The sequence below is a fragment of the Benincasa hispida genome, chromosome 6 (assembly GCF_009727055.1).
Source record: "Benincasa hispida cultivar B227 chromosome 6, ASM972705v1, whole genome shotgun sequence".
NCBI lineage: Eukaryota > Viridiplantae > Streptophyta > Magnoliopsida > Cucurbitales > Cucurbitaceae > Benincasa > Benincasa hispida.
Window position 1 is genome coordinate 16,111,400 of NC_052354.1, and position 22,079 is coordinate 16,133,478.

At 35.6% G+C, this 22,079-nt stretch overlaps 2 protein-coding genes across 3 annotated transcripts; one reads left to right on the plus strand and one right to left on the minus strand.

The window, feature by feature from the left end:
- Nucleotides 1–9,826: 9,826 nt before the first annotated feature.
- LOC120080430 (uncharacterized protein YKR070W-like) lies at nucleotides 9,827–14,889 on the plus strand. 2 transcript variants are annotated; one of them, XM_039035085.1, is made up of 12 exons: nucleotides 9,827–10,035; nucleotides 10,320–10,432; nucleotides 11,185–11,220; nucleotides 11,307–11,380; nucleotides 11,743–11,783; nucleotides 12,653–12,724; nucleotides 12,820–13,021; nucleotides 13,443–13,538; nucleotides 13,853–13,920; nucleotides 14,198–14,402; nucleotides 14,507–14,590; nucleotides 14,713–14,889. In XM_039035085.1, exons 1-12 carry the CDS (start codon nucleotides 9,923–9,925, stop codon nucleotides 14,770–14,772), a joined length of 1,164 nt encoding a protein of 387 aa, XP_038891013.1. In that variant the 5' UTR covers nucleotides 9,827–9,922; the 3' UTR covers nucleotides 14,773–14,889. The 2 variants fall into 2 exon arrangements, with proteins under 2 accessions (XP_038891013.1, XP_038891014.1); XM_039035086.1 differs by lacking the exon at nucleotides 13,443–13,538.
- A 3,408-nt stretch (nucleotides 14,890–18,297) lies between these two features.
- LOC120080293 (leucine aminopeptidase) lies at nucleotides 18,298–21,511 on the minus strand. Its single transcript, XM_039034925.1, has 4 exons — nucleotides 20,479–21,511; nucleotides 19,718–19,951; nucleotides 19,304–19,630; nucleotides 18,298–18,865 (listed from the first exon to the last, which is right to left on the minus strand). The coding sequence occupies exons 1-4, from the start codon at nucleotides 21,460–21,462 to the stop codon at nucleotides 18,569–18,571; spliced, it is 1,842 nt and encodes a 613-aa protein (XP_038890853.1). The 5' UTR covers nucleotides 21,463–21,511; the 3' UTR covers nucleotides 18,298–18,568.
- Nucleotides 21,512–22,079: the final 568 nt, after the last annotated feature.

Consider the following 22,079-nt stretch of genomic DNA (forward strand, 5'->3'; position numbering starts at 1 on the left):
TGTGTTGGTCTTGCATTGCTGATATCTTGCTTGCCTAAGTCAATGGTATCCATGTGTCGCTCGAAGCCGCCTCCGTAGTAAGGCTTAATTTGTTGACTATTGACTTTAAACACGTTGTTCCAATCTAAAGTTGTTAGTTCCATTGCGCCGTGAGGAAAGATAGTCTTGATTTTGAATGGCCCAGACCAGCGAGACATCAATTTTCCTGGGAACAATCACAAATGAGAGTTAAATAATAATACCTATTGACCTCATGGCTACAGTTTTTGAGTGTCACCTACGGAGAATGGGTCTACAGGATCACCCACGGCTGAACTAGGGCAAGTGGGAGATTTTATTGTATTGGGCTTTAATGTGCCCTAGTTTATTGTTTTGTACTAAGTTTTTTGTACACCCCACTTTGCTTTAGGACAACTGGGAGATTGTTAAGGTTGATGCCCTAAGTCTTGTATCCTGTAGTTTGTAAACAGTATATACGAACACTGTGATTGTAATATATGATATTTATTCACATCTTGTTGTTTTGCTCAGTTATTTGTTTTACTTGCTTTACCACAAACCAATAAGCATAAAATCCCTGGTTATCTGTATGTGATTCAAGCATGTATGTGGTGACATACAAGTGGATCATGTCTTGAGTGATAACCAAAATGGTCTGTAGTATATGGATATAAGAGGGAAACCTCATTCTGGTAACGCTACGGACGCAGCTCGCTTTGTGGAATGGTCACAATGTTTGTAACTTGCCACAGATGGTCGATCCTGATCAGTCGTGTTGGGGACATGCGAGCGGGGCGTCCTATACAAAGAGTTTATATAAGACCTGACCACAAAGTGTTAAGTCCAATTTTTCCTAAACGATCGTGTAGTTTTACTATACAATAAGCGTCCCCGCTATACGATAGCAAAGTTCATTCTGTGCCGCTTGTCATCTACATGATTTCTCTCCTTCGTCTTCTACCAAACTCACCAAAGCCCACTCTCTGGGTTTTTGACGCCGAGGATACTTGGGTCTCCCTGGTGGTGGTGTTGTCCTCGAATCCTTGTTCGTGTACATTCGGATAGTGCAGTAACAGACGAGTGACTCGCTGGGTGCTGGTAGATCGGTGGAGTTGTCCGCTGCTGTGGGTTCATGTATAATCGAATATCGTCTTCCTCTGGTAATGAACCTCCTCTCTATGTTTTATCGTATTCTGAGCATGTTGTTGTTGACTTTAATATGCATAACTGTTAGTATAGAATGGATATCATTTATATTCCAGTCACTGTGAAACCGGAGCGATCTAGACCCGCTCATGGAACTCTCGTTTTGAGATCCTTCAATGTAAACTCATTATATAGGATGCCCTCACTCCTCATTTCAATACATGAACGAATCAGGATCACTTCGTTAGTAACACCTTACAACAAATTGTAACAACTACAAAGTGGGTGCATTCAATAATGTGACCAGAATAAGGCACCCAACCTTATTCGTATACTATATACCGTTTTGGCTATTTACTCAAACTTGATTCATTCTTATGTCTCTACATAAGGTTCAAGTATTCATATAATAATCATGGATCTTAGTTTATAGGATTTATTCTTTACAAGTGCAATTTATAGATTTAATAACAACTTTATTAAAGAAATGTTGAATAACATCTTTATTGATAATAAAATATGTTTAACTTTACAGACTGCGAGTTTTAGGACATACAACCCAACAGCGCCATGCACGTCGATCTTGAACTTGAAGATGGAGCAAAGCTAGGCACAACGACCTTGAACTTAAAGATGGAGCGGATCCATGCACACCGACCTTGAATTGAAATAGAGCCATGTACGTCAATCTTGAACTTGAAGATGGAGGAGAATCGACGGAGTCTCTGAACTTGAAGATGGAGGAGCATCAATGGAGCCTCTGAACTTAAATATGGAGAAGCATTGACAAAACCTTCGCACTTGAGTTTGACAAAGCATCAGCAAATCCTCCGCATTTGAATTTGACGAAACATCGGTGAATGCTCTGCTTTTGAGTTTGATGAAGCATCACGAGGCGATCTATATAGAGATTGGTGAAGTGAGCCCTTGGCATCTGAGCTTAACAAAGCATCGACGAATCCTCTGCACTTAAGCTTAAAGTATCGGTGAATCCTCCGCACATGAGTTTGACGAAGCATCGACAAATCCTTTGCACTTAAGCATGAAGTATCAATGAATCCTCCACACTTGAGTTTGATGAAGCATCGGAAAATCCTCTACACTTGAGCTTGAAGTATCGATGAATCCTCTGCATTTGAGCTTGAAGTATCGACGAATCCTCTACATTTGAGCTTGAAGTATCGACGAATCCTCTGCACTTAAGTTTGACGAAGCATCGGCGAATGCTTTGCATTTGAGTTTGATGAAGCATCAACGAATCTTCGACATTTAACTTGACTTCACAACTTTGAGCATGAAAATGGCATTGAAAAGCCTCCAAACTTGAGCATGAAAATGGAGCATCGATGAAGCCTCTAGACTTGAAGATGGAGGAGCATCGATGAAGCCTTTGAACTTTAAGATGGTGAAGCATTGATGGAGCCTCTGAACTTGAAGATTGAGGGAAATCGACGTATCCTTTAAACTTGAATATGGAGGGGCATCGATGAAACCTCTGAGCTTAAAGATGGAAAAGCACTGACAAAACCTCCAAACTCAACTTTGAAGGGGAAGCAAAATGTCAGTCCAAGTGTGTGTCTTTAATTTACTATATTGCCTCCTCACGAGGGATGAACACCTTTAATTTGTTGTGTTGCCCCGGGTAAGGATGTACATCTTCAATTTGGAGTGTCATTCTATAATGGAAATGAACAACATCAATCTTGTAGTGTCATACTTAGGTGGATATGGTATCCCTTTTTTATGGGCTAAACTTAAATTTCTTGAAGTTGTCTATGTATCCTTAAAGAAATGGATCAAATCATGACGTAGTTCAAGTGTTGTTTTTTTTTTAGTGGACTGAATTTGAAGTTTCTTTCAAGCTGCCTATGTACCCCTTACAATGACAGGGATCAAGTCATAACGTAGTTCAACAAATAGATTTTTTTGGGTAGTTCACCTTTTAAGCTCATGCAGGCCAGGAGCAACATGCAGTTTAGGCTCTTGCAATAAGGAGCTTCTACATTTAAATTTCAAAAGCTCTAATTTCATCATGGATTTGATCATTCTCTTCATTTGTAGGATTCATCAATATGATGAGTTTTGGCTTCACCATCAAGGAACCTTCTGTATTTATATCAACGAACAACTTCCTCTTCATGCGTAAAAGGACACGATTGTGAATCTTCTCGCCATTGTTCTTTACGTGAAATGATGTTGCCTTCAATATTTTTATCCTTTCTTTATGTTGATTGATTTTTGTCTTAAGACGATCAAAAAAAAATATTGAAAGTCGATTTTGAAGGAATTCTTAAACAAGAGTATCCATGAGCGGAAGCAGATCTTTCTGATTTCATTGTGACAGAATTACCATGCATACATTCAAACAAACAGATATACAGTGAAACACTAATTACTGGCATGCTTTAACAATTAAATACAATAGACCGAGAGAAACATACCAGTTGAAGACTTTCTTCAATCAAACTCAGCCTAGCGGAAGCGAACTCCTCTACGCTCTTTATCGTCCAGCAAACAGTCGCCTACTAGCACCACGGTCATCTACACGATCAGCAGCGCATGAACCAACAGTAACTGGGGACGACACCACCACTCGAAGCCCTCGGTATTCTCGAAGTGAGAATCCAAAGAGTGGACTTTGATGGAATGGGTAGAGGGAAGGAGGAAAAGACGATCGTGTAGAACGAACAAGCAAGTGGGAGATAGTAGAAGATTATCGTATAGTCGGGTGCTTGTCGTTTAGAAAAAGGTACACGATCATGTAGGTTTAGCTAAGCAATCGTCTATCAAATTGTAAGCGATTATTTAGGTTTCCTCGGCACGCTAAACGATCGTTTAGAAATCACGGGCGATCGTTTAGTGCGCGGGTGTGTGATCGTTTAGTAAGACGAGCACTATCGTATATGCTCTCAACGCTAAGCGATCATGTAGATTCACACCGTGAGCAATTTTTCTTGTGTCTCTTACGTGTGTTGCAAAATGAAAACAATTTTCATTTTATTCTTCAGTTACAAGAACTGAATTCAATCTTCCCACTTTCGCACGATTTCGGAGAAATACTCAGCCAATTATCTCATAACCCCTAATTAATTAATGAATGAATATAATCATATTATTCTTAACCTATAGTTTATATCATATATCAATTATAGTGTTTTCTCCTCTACTTGATATAAATCATATTGTTATCCAATTTCCTCCAAAAATAATGTATCTCATACATTTAGTCAATTATATCATATATAATTAACTAGTTCAATTATATCATATATAATCGAACTCCTTCTTGTCAATTTGAACATTTCAATCTGACCCAAAAATTGATTCTCAACTTTATCCAAGCTACCAAGGGGACCTTATGGACCTATGACTCGAAGCTCCAACGGTACATGAATAGCTGACTAAACTCTTTAGCCACAAGATCCATCATTCGTTAACTGCCAGGCATTCCACTAAAGATCGACAGCTGAACTCTTCTTACCACAGATATATTTTTGTGTCCATCGGATATAACCAATCATGAGTACGATGACCCTTCACAGATGCTTGTAAGTACAACTGGGTCTATTTACCGTTTTGCCCCTGTAGTTACATCTCACACCTTAAGTACCACTGATCCCTCTAATGAACAATACAACATAGTCTAACTATGTGTGAACACCTATTGGGCCAAGAGAAGGTGTGTGGCGCCACATCATTCAAGCCCTGGCATCAGCCCTTAAGAGAGCTATCTATCTATTTGCCCTTGCATCGAGGAAGGAGTGAATTCCATCTTGTGTAGCTGAATTCTCAGCTCCCAAATCAGACGAATCCTTAAAGTGGTAGATTTGAGTCGGCGACCTGACCACTCGCACCCATGCAAATCAAGGACCACCCTCAATGGCAAGACTTCCCAACTCACTCAAGATTGAGGTCATGTTACCTATGGTCATCCTAGTGAAGTGAAGTCTCTGTCATGAACGGTGTTATATAACGAGACGTTAACACTTCGTGGTCAGGTCTTATACAAACTCTTTGTATAGGACGCCCTCGCTCGCATGTCCCCAACATGAATGATCAGGATCAAACCATCTATGGTAAGTCACAACATTTGTGACCATTCCACAAAGTAGGCCGCGTCCGTAGCGTTACCAGAATAAGGTTTCCCTCTTATATCCATATACTACAGACCATTTTGGTTATCACTCAAGACATGATCCACTTGTATGTCACCACATACATGCTTGAGTCACATATAGATAACCAGGGATTTTATGCTTATTGGTTTGTGGTAAAGCAAATAAAACATTCAATTGAGCAAAATCAAGAAGTGAAATAAAATATCATATATTATATATCACAAGCGTTCATACAAACTGTTTACAAACTACAGAACACGAGACTTTAGGGCATCAACCCCAACAGATCTTTCTTAAATGTGGATATACTTAGCCTTTTGAAGGTTGTAGTTCGGGTAGAAGTAGTCGTTGGACATTGGTCTTCTTCTCCTATCGTGGCCATACTCAATCTTTGAAAGACTGAAGATCGACACTTGAAGGCTTAATACGATCGAAGACAGAGGTACTTTGTTCCATTTCTTCTAAGTCGTCGACTTCTTCAGCATTTATATGATTGTTATCAACTTCCACTATGCCGACAATGTGACACGCAGTAACTTCTAATACTTCCTCTAGACGATTATCGAGGAAACTTCTTGGGAGGAATTCTGCCAAAGTTATCGATTTTCGAAGTGTGGAGAAGTCCTTGTCTTCTTTCTACATGATCTTAGGTTTCCATGCCTTCTTTGTGCCTTTCTTTTTATGAGTCTTATTCCTTCTTCTATAGCTTCGATAGGAGCACGACTATTTTTAGGTGAAATTTGGTTATTTTCTCTTTTGATGAGTCACGAGGATCCACTCCTTGTCGTTATCAACAGGCTCATCTTTTTTCTGGAAGTCTCTCGTTTGAATCTCGTGTTAGATACAAACAATTATAGGTTTGAAGGTTCCAAACTGGATCATGCTTTCTTTTTTATCATGGGACGCGGATGGTGTTGGAACACTTGAAGTCACCACTACTATGGCGTGATTTGTTTGAGCTACTTCATCAAGATCTAGCTTAATCTTCTTTTCACGAGCCAACTTTAGAATCAGCTTCTTTAACACGAAGCACCTTTCAATTAGGTGACTAACAACTCGATGATACTTGCAGTAGTTAGGATCATCTACTTTTCCTGCTTGTTCCTGCTACTTGCATTTCGACAGCTGAATAGTTGTTTCTCTAGCAGTTGCTCCAACATATCTGCCATATCAAAAAGGGAATGGATAAACCTTCTTCTGTCTTTCTTTAAGAGTTGGACGACGCTTCTCGCCCTCATTGTGCCTTCTTTCAAATTTTGTTTGTTTTCCTTTGGAGGAAACTTTCAGCAGTGTCACATGAATGACCATAGTCTCTTTTGTGGCACTATCCACAATCTTTTCAGTGTCATTGGCTTCATTCTTGTATTTTCTCCCTTTAAGGACTAGAAAATCTTTAGTTTCCCTATTGATGATGCTCAGCACCATATCATGAGTGCGTGTTGCCAACTTCTCAAATAGACGAGGCTTTATCCCTTGTAGAATATAAAGTTCCTAGTGAATGTCTTGGGTGCATATCTCTACTACAGATAATTCAATGAGTCTATCTTTACAATCCAAACTCAGAGCTCTCTATCGGTTGATGTAGTTGATGACTAGCTCTTCTTTCTGTTGTTTTGTGTTCGTCGGCTCCACCATGCTATCGGTGTGCCTTGTGCTATAGCAGTAGTTGAGGAACTCTCTTTCCAACTATACCAACAATCAATTGCTTCCGGCTCTAGACCAGTATACCAATCGAAAGCGTTTTCTTTCAAGGTACGGATGAATTGCTTGACTAGCTAGTCTCTTCTGGTTCCTGCATTTTCGCAGGTTTCAATAAAGTGAGCAACATGTTGTTTTAGATTGCCTTTTCCATCGAACTACTAGAACTTTGGAGGTTGATACCTTGCTGGCATTCTTAGGTTGTCGATTCTTTTGGTATATGGTTTAGAATACATAAAGAAAGATTATGATTGTCCTCTATACTGAGCCCTTATGGAATTTGTAATCATATCCTGCAATTGTTGAACTGACAGGGCGGCAACAAAGGTAGATTGTGGCGGCTGGTCTTCCTGCAAAACAGTCTTTCCTTTGTCATTGGCTTTTGTAGCTGGAGATTGACTAGACTCAGCAGTTTCTTGAGTCTGTATTTGATCTCTTAAAATAGTGATTTCATGACTTGCTCCTCTACAACTTTCATTAGGAAATTTATCTCTCTCCATCTCTGCCATGGTCGATTCAGTCGTTATGTCAATCATCATGACATACAATACATCGAAACGTGATTCTTTCTCTGGTTGATCAGAAGTATAAGCATAGTTGTCGAACAAGGGATTTTCTATGATGGAGATCTCACCTTTAAGAGAATCAATCAATTGTTCCTAGATTTTCTTTGTGAGGACAGAACCTTGTTCTTGTTTCTGCATGATTTCTTTTGAATGGTTACGGGTGACAGGTCCCGTGTAAGTATTGCTTGTAACAGTTGCTTTGGATGCAACTTTCTTTGATGCCATTAGTTTGCTTGAATGTTGAGAGAGAGATGAGAGGTAGAGAGGTCTCAGTGGGCGTGCCAATTTGTTCGCACGAGGTTTCTGGAGAAACTTAATTCGTGAAATTGAACTTCGTATTTGTATTGATTTCAAAGTAGCAAGTACAATCTCTAATACATAATATTTTGATGCTTTCAAAATAAACTATAATCTTTAAGCCAGTTGATCTTCTTGAATGATCAACCTTTGGGCTTATTAATCTTCTTGGTATAGAGATCAGATATTCGCCCTCAAAAGACAAGCTAAGTTTACATCAATATTGTGTGATATATTTGTTGGTTTACGAGTGTTTCATATTTATATTTATATTTATATTAAATTCACTAACAAATGTGTGTCTAATTTAATTTTTTAAGAGTATCTTTGAAAAAAAAAACAATTTGACTAAAATTGAAGTCTTTGAAAATCACTTAAAATAACTTTTAGAAAAAATAATTTATAAAATAAGTTGGTTTGAGAGAAACACCTTAAATCAATATTTAGATAAATGTCTTTTTAGTGTTTAATAATTAATCTCCTTAATTCTTATAATATATAAAATTATCAAAATAATCCCAATATTCCACCATTCCATTGGTTTAGGAAAGAAAAAAAAACAAAAAATCAATTGATCCATGACATCTAAATTTCATGTTATCCCAATTTTGTTTCACATTTTTAGATTAATTGAATTTAGTAAATGTGTTCAGACAATCTAGATTCTGTTTCTGAAAATTGTTTTTGAATTTTGTGATTTAAACAAACAGAATTTTGAAAACAACGTTTTTATATTTTTATTGTATTTAAATTTCAATTTTTAAAATTAAAAAATTAGAGTTGTATTAAATAAAAATAAAAATGTTTAGAAATATAATATCTCATGTTATAAACTCAATTCATTTTTTAAAAATTAAAAATACATATTATGTAATATAATTTTATTTATATAATATTACAAATTAATAAAATAATTATACCAATTTTTTAACGTAAAGCAAGTTGATAAATTAATTAAGAATAGTTTATAGTCAACCTAATATTTTTATAGATAACTAAAACTAATTCTATGGTTTATAAAAAGATAATATCAAACACATTTAAAATAACTATTTAAATTACAATTCAATACCAAACACATATCTAAAAATACGATATACAACTTTTTTTTTTATTATTGAATCACTCATTTTCAAAATTCCTTAACAAACAAACATTGATGCATGTCTGAGAAGAATTCTGAAATTATCAAAATCACTCTAAAGTAATTTACTATTAAATTTTACAAAATATAATTTTATATCATTGAAATTAATTTTGAATAATTAAAAACATATTGGAGAAGAGGGAAAGAAGAGGAAGTCCACATCATTAAAATAAACATAATATTAAAGCCTTATTTGGTAACCATTTTGTTAATAGTTCTTAGTTTCGAAAAATTATGCCTATAGACATTATTTTACTTCCAAAATTCTTTTTTTGTTGTCTACTTTTCACCAATAATTTAAAAAACCAAGCCAAATTTTGAGAACTAAAAAATTAGTTTTCAAAAAGTTATTTTTGTTTTTAGAATTTAACTAAAAATTCAATCATTGCACTTGCACATGATTGTAAAAAATGTGGATGAAATAGACTTAATTATCAAAAACAAAAACAAAATACCAAATGGGCCTAGATTAATAAAAATTGTCAACTCATCATTTAATAGCCACATCATTTTATCGTTAATCGACTAACGACATATGTAGTTTTAGGGATCATTTATAACCATTTTTCAAACTTCGAGAATTAAAGAGATAAGTCATTTTAGAAAAAATTGGAATATATTTTTAAGTGTTTAACTGAAAAGATAAGTTATTTAAAAAAAAAATTGAAATATTTGACAACTGTTGAAAATAGTTTTTGAAGTGTATTTTAAATTGTTTGTGAAAAAAAAATTATTTAAATAAAAATGTGTTTTTTAAAAAAATATTCAAAGTAATTTGAAGGAATCACTTTCACAACAAACATGTCCCACTCAGATATTTCAAAATTAGTAGTGCTAACTGCTAATAAGTTATAGACAACTGGGATTTTGTGTGGCGCGCGCCACTCTCAATCGCAAGCCATAGGACTCGGCGAGGGGCAGAGCTGGGCCGTCGCTTGCGTTGAATCGAAATGCAAATTCTTACGGTCTTCGGAGTTTCTCAAGGCAAGATTCGGCTTTCATTTTCCTTTCAATCTCAAGCTTCTACTACTTATTTCTCTCCGATTCAATCTCGACTTGAACGGTTCGTCATCTCAATCTTACCCATAATTTCTTCATTTGTTCTTTCTTTCTTTGGCTACTGTGAATTCATAACGCTCTGTAAAGGATTGTTCTGTGTTTTCGAGAAAATTCATATGTAGTTTCAGAGATTACGATTCAACAACGTTTTACTCCCATTTTAGTTTTCTCATATTGGTAATTTATTATCTATTTTTCTGAGAATTTGAGTCTATTTAAGTTGTCTTTCTTTCTTGATTAGAATTTGGTAAGATGAATTTTACTATCTATTATTGGTGTTTAATTTAGTTCTTCTTTTGGGATTGCATTTGACATCGACGGTGTTGTTCTACGGGGCCACCATCCTATTGGAGGGTCTACCAAAGCTTTGAAGAGATTGTATGTGGATTCTACATCTTCTGGTAAGGAAGTTAAATTTTCAATTTACAAAAACAGAAAATCATCGAGGCAGTGCCGTTTTCTTGGTTTCTATTCTGTTCTACACAATCACAAGCACCCTTTCACGTTTTAGTAGAAACAATTGAATCATAGTTAAATCATTTTTGGACCCTAAATTTCCATTGAAGTGGCAATTTAATCATTGAACTTTAGTTGGTAATAATTTAGTCTCTTTACTTTAAATCTATAACAATTTAGTCTCTAGACTTTAATAAGTAAAAATTTAGTTCCTATACTTTGAAATTTGTTATACTTTAGTCCCTATCATGAAAAAAATTCTTCAAAATTAAATGTCAACTTTCATCATGTAACGACTCTGTTTTTATAGTTTATAAAAAGATTGGTTCCTGATCAATTTATTAATATACATGTGTAAGATATTTCATTAAATTTTAATAATATTTTCACAATAAGGACCATTCGTCACAAATCCTAAAGTATAGGACTAAATTGTTACAAATTTAAAATTACAGGGACTAAATCATTACCAACAAACGTTAATGGATTAAGTTGTTACTTTGATAAAAGTTCAAGGACTAAAAGTATTTTTTAATTGATGTGCCTATAGCATGATTTTGGAATGGCTAAACAACAGTGGAACAGCAAGATTTTCCATCTACTTGATTAATCTATAATGCTTTGCTTTATTGTTTTCTGGGCATGGTTCTGTAAATTGACTTCGTATCTTAATACAATTGATGTTACTATTCTTTAGGTACTTTGAAAGTTCCTTTTCTTTTCTTGACCAATGGTGAGTTTCCCTTCCTTTCTTCATTGTATTCGATAATGAGTGGCCCTTTCTTCATTGTATTCAATGGTCATGTTATTCCTTTATAGGAGGTGGCACTCCAGAGTCCAGACGTGCCATTGAATTGAGTGAACTTTTGGGAGTGAATGTGTTACCTTCTCAGGTAGTTAATCTCTAGTGCATGTTTGGGAGTGATTTTAAAATGGTTAAAATCACTTCTGTCACTTTCAAAATCATTCTGAAACATGTTTATAACCATTCAAAACCAATTTTGATGATACGAAAATTGTATTCAAAAGTGTAAAATTAAATATTAAACTAACTTTGAATGATTAAAGGTGTGTTTCGATCTTTTGGAGTGATTTTGAACATGACAAAAATTATTTAAATAATTTCAAAATCACTCCCAAACATGCTTGTGTTATTATTCTCCCATTGTGCAGAATGAAATGCTGATGTCTTCGGAATTTACTAAACTTTTGGAGTTTTATTTTAGCTCTCATTTCTTCAACATCTTTGATGCAGGTTGTACAGGGCCACTCAAGTTTTAAAAGTTTGTTGTATAGGTACCTTCATAGAAATTTGGAGTGTACTTTTCCTTGTCAGTATTGATGTTTCTGAAGTAGACAAGGTTGTACATCAAAAGGAAAGAATGAGAACATTTTGTAAAAGAGACCATATTAGGGATCAACTATATTTGGCAAGTCCAATTTAGGAAATTTCATTGAATGGATATTTAGCTTTTCTATCCTCTACCATAAAAAGCATAAACACTTTTGTTTGGCTAGTGTGTTCGTGTCTAATACTTTGACACTCCGATACTTGTTGGACACGTATTGGACACTTGTTAGTGCGACAAATGTGTCAGACATGCATAGAACACTTATTCGGTAGACTAAAAAAACACATTTGACAATAATAATAATTTTTTAGTGTGAAATACATCAAGCTGAGTTTTATAAGCACAAGAATGCATCAATCCATTTACTTTGAATTTTTAGTATAAAAATGATATGTCTTTAAAAATATATATTTTAATAAACATGTCCTTGCCGTTTCGTGCCCTATATTTTTAAAATATGGCGTGTCGCGGTGTCTATATCGTGTCATATTTGTGTCTCGTATCCATATCAGTGCTTCTTAGCCTCTATCAATTCTTTTGAAGCGATAGGCTTCTTTATCCCCACTACAATGGAATTGAAAGACCGTTTGAAGGTTGTTTTCAGATTAACATGAAAATAGTGGAAGTGATATAGCATGAATATTTTCTTAGATTACTGAAGCTTTGGAATAGATACCTTAAAAGACTCGGCCAATTAAGTTTCATGAGCTCTTCTTATATCCACATGCTTTAAACTCACAAATTTTAGATAAGCTAAGGTTTTGTTAATGATATAGTTTGTAGCATGTTTCTTATTATGCCCTTTTATCTCAGTTTTGAGAACGAACTTATTATTGCAACTGGAAAAGGGCAGCCAGCTCTTGTTATGTCTGAGTATGGTTTCAAGTAAGCTCTTAACCGTATTTCTTGGATTAACTTTCGTCCAACACCTTTCAGAGCTAGTTGAATTTCATATGATGGTTTTTTCTGTAACTTTGCAGAAAAGTTTTCTCCATTGATGAGTATGCTTCGTATTTTGAGAATATTGATCCTGTATCCCAATACAAGAACTGGACATCCAAGCAAGCTTTTGGTTTGAACTGGAACCCCGAGAAGTTGATGAGAAAGCAAAGTGTTTTATCTGAAAGAGTGAAGGCGGCTTTTGTTGTCAGTGATCCTGTTGATTGGGGCAGAGATATCCAAGTACAGATCACTCTCCCTTTTATTCTTTGAGTTGCTGAGTTGCAGAGTGCATATCTTTCAATCCATCATTTTTTTTAATCTTCAATAATTTGTTTTTAACTTTTATGGTAGTTGAATTTGGGAGATGTCAATGCCCTGTGTTATCAAAGCAGAATAAAATATTATACTACTGTAGTGCTTCCCTCAGTAGTCTTCATCTCATAACTTTTAACCAACGCCAATTTGTCTCTTTGTAAATTTGATGCTTAGCTTTCATTTTCCCTTTTGAGTTTCCTTGACCAGGTTTACGTTTACCACTAAGGTTCAGATTCAAAGCAATTAGTTTGAAATCCAACTTTGCATCCAACCCCTCTTCTTGATGCTAACATCTTCACAATAGCTAATCTTGCAAAAGCTTCGAACTCATGGATGAATAAATTAGGTTCTTTGTGATGTTTTAAGATCTGGAGGCCTTCCAGGACAGGAGAATGGGAATCAAGTTCCTTTATATTTTGCTGCAGTTGATTTTGAATATCAGGTTGGTTTCAATTATTGTTTTAGCAATGAATTGCTTATGTAAATAACGCCTCGTTACACTTTTATGGTAGTTTACTCCTGAAATTTCTGTCGACATAGGGTCACACAACTTTGAGATCAACATGTGAGTTTCAAACTTCTAATTTCTCAATCAAAAATATGTCTCAACTCTTAACCAATTAAGTTATCCTCAAGTTGGCAATGCAATTGTTTGGCATTTCTCCTACAATTTACTTGCATCTCCCTCATTTACCATTCTCTCATTAATTTAGAGCCAGTAAAATCGAGAATGTGACTGTTGGGCTTTTTATGCAGGCTGCATTTCCTTTTAAGCGGCTTGGGATAGGCGCCTTTAAAATTGCACTAGAAAGTATATTTAATAGGTAAGGTTCCTCTCTTGTGTCAAGATTTTCTTTATTTGCTGCTTTAAAGTTAAACTCAGGAAACAAGATGTCAACAATTTGGCTCATTTGTCCTTTGATTCCTTATGTGTTTTAGATTCTCTCTTCATTCACTCGCAATCTGTTCTAGAATTATTGTGATTACTTCTGCTGGTTTTTCAACAGCATTCACACACGCTACCATTGAGAAGCTAAAGCATTGTGTAAGAATTATTGCTATTCCAAGCGTTCATGAAAACAGTTTGATCTTGATTCACAGGATTCATCATAGACCTCTCGAATACGTATCTTATGGGAAACCAAATCCTCTTGTGTTTAAGAATGTTGAAGCTGTATTGAGACACATTCTCTCATCTCATTGTGATGATCATTTTGTGAACGAAGGGGATATTGAATTTAAAGGTTTTAAAACACTTTATATGATTGGTGACAACCCCCTGGTAGACATTAAAGGTGCACGACAGGTGCGTCGTTTTTGTAATCCTTGTACTTTCATCATCTTATCAACATTATGAATAATTATGTTGTCATTAGTAAATTACTGTTGGATATCGATTTGTGATTTCAGGCAGGAAGACCTTGGTTTTCTATTTTAACAAGGACAGGAGTCTTTAGGGGCAAAGAAAATCACGAGGAGTTTCCAGCTGATCTTGTAAGTAGAAAGTTGATGGGTGAAAATGCATATAGAATTTAGAAGTATAAAATGTAATAAAATGAAGAACAACAATGTCCGACTCTCACTCACGTTCGAGCTTCTACTTTCGATTCCTGCAGGTCGTTAATACTGTCGAAGAAGCAGTGGACTATATTTTTGAATCAGAATGTGTTTCATAATGCCTTTTGTTCTGCCCAACAATGACCTCTCACTTGACCTCTCTGTTGGCATTTCACATATAGCATCTGAATTGTATAATGCACACATAATTACAACGTCCAAATTCTTTACTCTTATCCAGTCTTCTACCATTGATCTAATAAAGGTTAAGAAATTAATATTAATGCAATCTTATTATCCTATACGAAAAATACCACCAAGAATTGACAAGCATTAGTCAACAACCAAGAAGACAAAGTTCATTACCGCTACGGAAGCTGACCCAATACCAAGACGTTAGAGAGAGAAGGAAAACAGTAAACTCCAGATGTATTCTTCCAAGCGACGAACTGGTTTACCAAAGTCACGCATGAGAAAAAGTGACATCTATCTCCAACACATGAAAATGCAATTCTTAGCTAAATAATTTAATGACATAATAGAAGGATTATCAAAATGACAATGTCATAAAAACAGAAGCAAGACCAGGTGAATCATTATTGACAACAGAGGCATTGAAAACATAAAGTTCAAAAGAGATCTTACCTTTGTCAATCGTTTTCAAAGTGGATTTGTTATGGATGAGACAAGAATCATTAAGAAAGCATACTAAATACTCATGTCTTTAGTCAGTGCAGTTATAGAAATTAGATTGCACTGAAAAGCAAGAATAAAAAGAACTGTCTGTAGTAAAATAGAATTGTCTAGCAAACCAATCCCATGATACTAACTTGAACTTGACAATTATTTGGCAGAAGCACCAAAAACAGGATATAACAAGACGAATGATGAGTGATTGAAACATATATGAGCAAAAGTCCCCGAATCTATAATCCAACATTTGGGAGACTTAAAACTTGAATGAATGGTCGAGAAAGTATCTGCAATGTGCAGAGGAGATGTTTCACTTTCAATAGAGCTTGCATTATTAGCCTTCTATGCCGCTAATTGTGTTTGCAAAAACATTTCATAAATGTTGATGTTGAGCAGAATTAAGGCAATGAAAAGAAGTATCCTTCTTTCCTTGGATAAGAGAATCGACTAGAGAATTCTCTAGAGATTTCAACATCATTGAAAAAGGTGTTATCAAAGATGGATGTTGCTGTGACTACTCAAGGGCAATTGGACGAAGATGTTGATAGAGCGTTGTTGTTCCTCTTGAGATACAAAGCAAAGGCCTTATTAATTGATGACAATGGCTCCATTAAGAGAATTTGTGTTCGAATTTGTGAAAAAGAATCATTGGGTCTCATTAAAAAAAATACTCATAACATATTCATTCCAAAGAAATGTCTATTTTTTCACAACTACATCCCAGTTGATAGGTATTCAATTCATCCCAAACACTCTTTAATTTCTAAAATAAACACTCACACTCTTTAATTTCATAAAATAAACACTCACCGATTGTTCTTGGGCTAAATTAGATAATTGTCGCCATAGTTGAAAAACTCATGGAGTATTATTGCTTTGGAATCGCTCCTTCAAGTCTAATGAAATTGTATAGGTAGAACTAGAGAAAATAATACTGCCAGAAATCTCCTTTGATACAAAATTTAGAATCCAAGATATAACGACATTGTACTTTAAAACATATTTTTAACCCTTCAAAACCAATTTTGATGATATGAAATTTATAATCAAAAGTGTATAGTTAAATTTTAAACTAATTTTGAATTATTAAAGGTATGTTTTGGTCTTTCCGAGAGATTTAAGAGATGACAAAAAATGATTTTAATATTTTAAATCACTTCCAAACATATACTTTCATTATTATCCTTTGTTTGTGCAAAATAATGACTTTGGATTTTTTTATTTTATTTTTTTTTTTTAGGTTTCTATTGTAGCTCTCAATTTTCAACATCTCTGGTGCAGGTTGTACAGGGCCACTCAAATTTTAAAAGTGTGTTGAATAGGTACCTTCATGGAAAATGAAAGACCATTTAAAGGTTGTTTTAAGAATAACATGAAAATAGTGAGAATAGGTACCTTAGAGATAATAAGTTTGGTCAGCTCTTCTCTCCCTTTTATTCTTGAGTTACTGATTGCATATCTTTCAATTCATTATTTATTTTATTTTTTTTAATCTTCAATAACTTGTTTTATGGTAGTGCTTCCCCCAGTAGTCTTCATCTCATAACTTTTAACCAACACCAATATGTTTCTTTGTAAATTTGATGCTAAGCTTTCCTTTTCTCTTTTGAGTTTCCTTGACCAGGTTTTATGTTTACCACTAAGATTGATTCAGCCCCTCTTCTTGATGCTGACATATTGATAAATAGATATTCTTGCAAAAGCTTTGAACTCATTGATGAGTAAATTAGGTTAGTTTCAATGATTCTCTTAGCAATGGATTGGTTATGTAAATAATGTCTGATAATTTTAATTTACGCATGCAATTTCTATCGATATAGGGTCTAACTAAATATGTCTTAATCAGTTAAACTATTCACAAGTTGTCCAGGTCAAAACTCTTAATAGTGTCGTGCAATTATTCGACATTTCTCCGACCGTCTTACTTGCATCTAGACTTGTGACTGTTGGCCTTTTTATGAAGGCTACATTTCCTTTTTAAGCGACTTGAGATAGGCGCATTCTAGAAAGTATATTTAATAGGTAAAGTTCCTCTTTTTGTTGCAAGTGCTGCTTAAAGTTAAATCTTAGGAAACAAGATGTCAACAATTTTGGCCCATTTGTCTTTTTGGTTCCTATGATATTCTCTCTTTTCATTCACTCACAAATTGTTCTAGAATTATTGTAATTTCTTTTGCTGGTTATTTAACAGCATTCACACAAGTAGGGTGTACATCGGTCGGTGAGGGTTAATTTTGGGAGAAAACCGACACCAAAACCAACCAGAAAGTTTGATATGACGGTCGTTTTAATTGGTTTTGTCTCTGTTGCACTGAACAAATAAAGAGGGAAGAATATTAAAGAAATAAGGGATGAAAGGATGCAGAAAGTAAAACGAAGAAGGGATTCCAATGGGGGGAAAAAAGATGCTAAAGCTGTATTGAGACAGTTTCTCTCATGTCACTGTGATGATCATTTTGTGAAACAAAGGAGATAACGAATTTAATGGTTTTAAAACGCTTTATATGATTGGTGACAACCCTACATTAGACATCAAAGGTGCACCAACAGGTGCGTCTTTTTCCTCCTTGTAATTTCATCAAATTATTGGCATTATGAATAATTATATATCGATATGTGATTTCCGACAGGACAAACTTGGTTTTCGAAGAAAATCTCGTCGATCTTGTAAGTATAAAGTTGAGGAGGGAAGAAGCATATAGAATTTAGAAGTATTAAAATGTAATGAAATTACGAACAACTACAATGTCCGACTTTCACTCACGTTCGAGTTTCTACTTCGATTCCTGCAGGTCGTTTATATTGTTGAAGAAGCAGTGGACTATATTTTGGAATCAGAACACATTTCTTAATGCTTTTTGCTCTACCTAGCAATGATCTCTCAATTATCATCCTCATTCGTTCTGTTGACATATGCAGAGCATCTGAATTGAATAATGCTAATGCACAAATAATTACAATATTCAAATTCTTAAATCTTAACCAGTCTTCTACAATTGATCTAATAAAGAATAAGAAATTAATGTCAATGCAATCTTATTAGCCTCTATACGAAAAGGAAAAGCATGAGAAAAAAGTGAACTCTGTCTCCTTTCTCTTCATATTCAAAAGCTATTAACAACTCCTCAAGCTACTTAAATAGTTTTTCCACAAGGGCTTAGACCACAATGTTAGAAACTCCTCTAAACAATAGTGGTAGGTGACAAAATAAGGTTCAAATACTTACAGGTTCTTGGAAAAGATGGACTCGACAACCCTTTGAGCAATCGGGTGATAACTCTCACGGGCTTCAGAATATATTCTCTTTGCCAAAATCTTCTCTTCTTCCATCCCAGGGCCTTGTGTAAGAGCAGTGTAGAGTGTGCGGAGGTACTTCATTCTCCCAACTTCCTTCAAAGTTTTCTCAACCTCGACATAGCAATCTCGGTACTTCGACGCAACAGCAAGTTGAAGAAATGCAACTTTGACCTCATAGTCCTTTGATTCCGAGAATCTATAACGTGCATCTAGTGCCTGGATCTACACATTCGAACAAAACGTACAAGAACATAACTGGTTAAGTAACCATTCACACAATATTCAGGAAGCATTATGCAGTAAAAAGTATGATCAAGGATTCAAGAGCCATCTTTGGTTTCCAGATAATATGGAAAAGACTCCTCACTCATAACTCGGGAACCTAAACTAAGAAAAGAGAAGACAAGTGAAATCAGTAAATGCAAAGCCAAGCATCTTCAAATGGCTACCTTGATCACATACTATGAATTTCTGTTCAAATTGCTCAGACAAAATGGATTTCAAGGAAAATTAACCATTGTAATCAGAAAGTTGACAAACCTAAGTATAGCTCGGTAATTAGATATCTCTATCACTTTCTTAGAAGTAATAAGTTTGAACTTTCAACGAAGAAAGGTCAGAGGACAGATATAAAAACATATTGATCAGAAAAATCCAAACCTGTGAGACTTCGACACATTTTGGCAGATTCTCCAAGTACAGCTCCCATTCTTGCCCTCCCCAATCAGCAGTTTCACCTTCCTCCGGCATTCTACCAAGCTTAAAGTCATTGGCTAGCGATAGGATCTTCTTGTACAAATCAGAAACTGGTTCATGAGCATCTGGAGGGATACCAGTGCCTTCGGTCCACATTTCCAAATCTATTGCTTTTTCAATTCCAGGGAGCTCTGTCATCAAGAAAGAAAGAAAGGTCTCGGTATCTATTGACCTAAAGCAATAGGTAAAAATATATTCCTTCAGAAATCTATCAAATTCCTGCCTTCCCACCTAAATATTCAGAAGAGAAATATCAGAACAGACACTAACGTTAAAAAAAGTTTGAAAAAGTTTTGAAGAAACAAGAATTTAACACACCTGGCGTTCAATACGCCATAGGAACTGAAAACCCTTCTCATAAGGTATTTGAGAATACACATCATCTGGATCCACGCCTTCTTGCTTCGTCTTTAGCTTCGTGAATTCTACATTATCCTTAAATCTCTCAACATCCTCTTTCCAACCCTTCCAACCAATTCCTATATTGAGAGTAGCTGCATCCTTCCCTTGCACAGCCTCAATAATTCTCCTTTCAGCATAGGTTGTAAAACCCTATGGCCATCGGTGACAAAAATAGAATGGTATTAGAAGAAGTAAAGAGAAATGAAGGCAATTGAAAGAACAAAGAGGCCTCTTCTAGTCAAAACAACATGTTTAAGTTGTTCTAACCTTATGGGGAGAGTTGAGTTTGCTTCAACTAATAGAGTTTGACTAGATTATCCTAAATCTTCTTTGCTAACAAATGACAAGACAGTGAAGAATGCACTCATCTAATCAATCCATCTATCTAAGTTCAAGAAAGCTTTATTAAACACCTCCTCTCCCCCTCCCTCCCTCACACACAAACACACTAGAAGAGAGTGAAAAAGAAAATCAGCTAGCTCAAACTTTTTTTAGAAATGAAAACCAAGCTCTCCATAGGAAGATTAAAAGAAAATCCGAATTGGTTCTTCAAAAAAAACCCTAGATAACATCTCAATGAAAGAGCAACCGATCGATGAACTCCATAGCAACCAAAGAGGCAATATCCATAAACTTTCAAAAGAAATACCAAATAAAAAAGAACATAATTACGTTACCTCGTTCAACCAAAAATGTTCGTTGTTTTTGTTAGTGATTAGGTTCCCAGTCCAGCTATGAGCAAGTTCATGAGCAACCACATGTGCCCCCGTAGAATCCCCCTTTATCACCGTCGGTGTCAAGAAAACCATCTTCGGATTTTCCATCCCACCGTAAGGAAAGCTCGGAGGTAACACAAGCAGATCGAATCGCTCCCAATCGAAACGTGTAAATAACTTCTCGCCTTCCTTTATCAAATCTTCTGTCCCCGCAAATTCTCTCGCTGCAGCATCGAGCAACGAGGGCACCGATTCCGCATAAACCTTAGTCCTCGGCCCCACTTCCCTGAACGCAATCTCTCCGATGGCAAAAGCGAACAAGTACGGCGGAATCGGATGCTCCATCATAAACTCCTCCACCACTCTCCCTTCATCTCCCCACAGCAAATCAACCCCTCCAGCCAACATCTTACCCTCGCCAGCAGCCGGCAGACGTCGTTCCACATGGCGCGCGCCCATCACCGCCGATAATTCCCGAGGAATATTCAATCGCGCAGAGTAACGCACACGGAACGCCGGAGTGTCTTGGCAGGGGAAAATCGAACGCGCATGAATAGCCTGGCACTGGGTGTAGACAAAAGGATGCGTCTTGTTGAAAGTCTGGGGAGGAGTCAGCCACTGCAAAGCTGACGATGAAGGAGTAGTACTGTAAATCACAATCAAAGAAGACTGCCCACCAAGTGAAATTGAGAGAAGAGAGCCCTTGATAGGATCGGGAGGAGAAAGCGAGAATGGAAGCAGAGCATGGGATATAGGGTCATGGACGGAATGAATGATAAGAGAACGAGCATCGAGGGAGATTGAACCATAGTAGGAACTGGAGAGAGTAATCAGAGCAGAGGCATGAATGACGGTGGAGGGAAAATCGAAGAACATAGAGAAGGAAAAGTGAAGGTTTTGAGGATGGGTTGAATCAGCGTAAGAGTGCGGATCTACGGGCGCCATTGATGAACACGAAGAACAATAATGCGGTTTATGAGTTCAGAGAGTGAAGTGAAGGGTTTTATAAAGGGACGGACCACATGACTTGGATCCGAAGAAACTTGATCTTTTTAAATTACAAATTTATATGAAAAATTAAAATTTAGTCTTATAATTTATAATTAGATAAATAGCAAAAATCATCCTAAAATACGGTGATAATTACAATTATATCTTTAAACTTTCGATTTTAAAAATTGAGCTCGAATGTTAAAATTAGGTCAAATTGGACCTTCAAACTTATATAATTGTGTACATGGTAATATTTGTATAAGTTTTATGGTTCAATTTTTATCATTTGTAGGTTTAATTTCAATTGTAAGCTTGAGAGTCCAATTTAACGGTATAAATTTTACAAATGAAAACTTGAGGGTGTAATTGCAACTACAACCATATTTAAGGGTAATTTACGCAATTCGTTGTTTGTAATTAGAAGTTTGATAAAAAAAAATTATACATAATCCTTATTGTGGGTTGAGATTATTTAGAGAGTTATTAAACCTTTTTTTTTATATACAATTGTTGGAAGATTCGAATCACATATCTCATAATTTCTAGTATATTTTATGTTAGGGGTAGGT

Coding starts and splice junctions, on each gene's coding strand:
- LOC120080430 (XM_039035085.1), top strand. CDS start 9,923: ATGCAAATTCTTACGGTCTTCGGAGTTTCTCAAGGCAAGATTCGGCTT. Junction 10,433..11,184: donor TGTGGATTCTACATCTTCTG/GTAAGGAAGTTA, acceptor ACTATTCTTTAG/GTACTTTGAAAGTTCCTTTT. Junction 13,539..13,852: donor CAGTTGATTTTGAATATCAG/GTTGGTTTCAAT, acceptor CTTTTTATGCAG/GCTGCATTTCCTTTTAAGCG.
- LOC120080293 (XM_039034925.1), bottom strand. CDS start 21,462: ATGGCGCCCGTAGATCCGCACTCTTACGCTGATTCAACCCATCCTCAA. Junction 19,952..20,478: donor AACATTTTTGGTTGAACGAG/GTAACGTAATTA, acceptor CGATGGCCATAG/GGTTTTACAACCTATGCTGA. Junction 19,631..19,717: donor TATGGCGTATTGAACGCCAG/GTGTGTTAAATT, acceptor CTGAATATTTAG/GTGGGAAGGCAGGAATTTGA.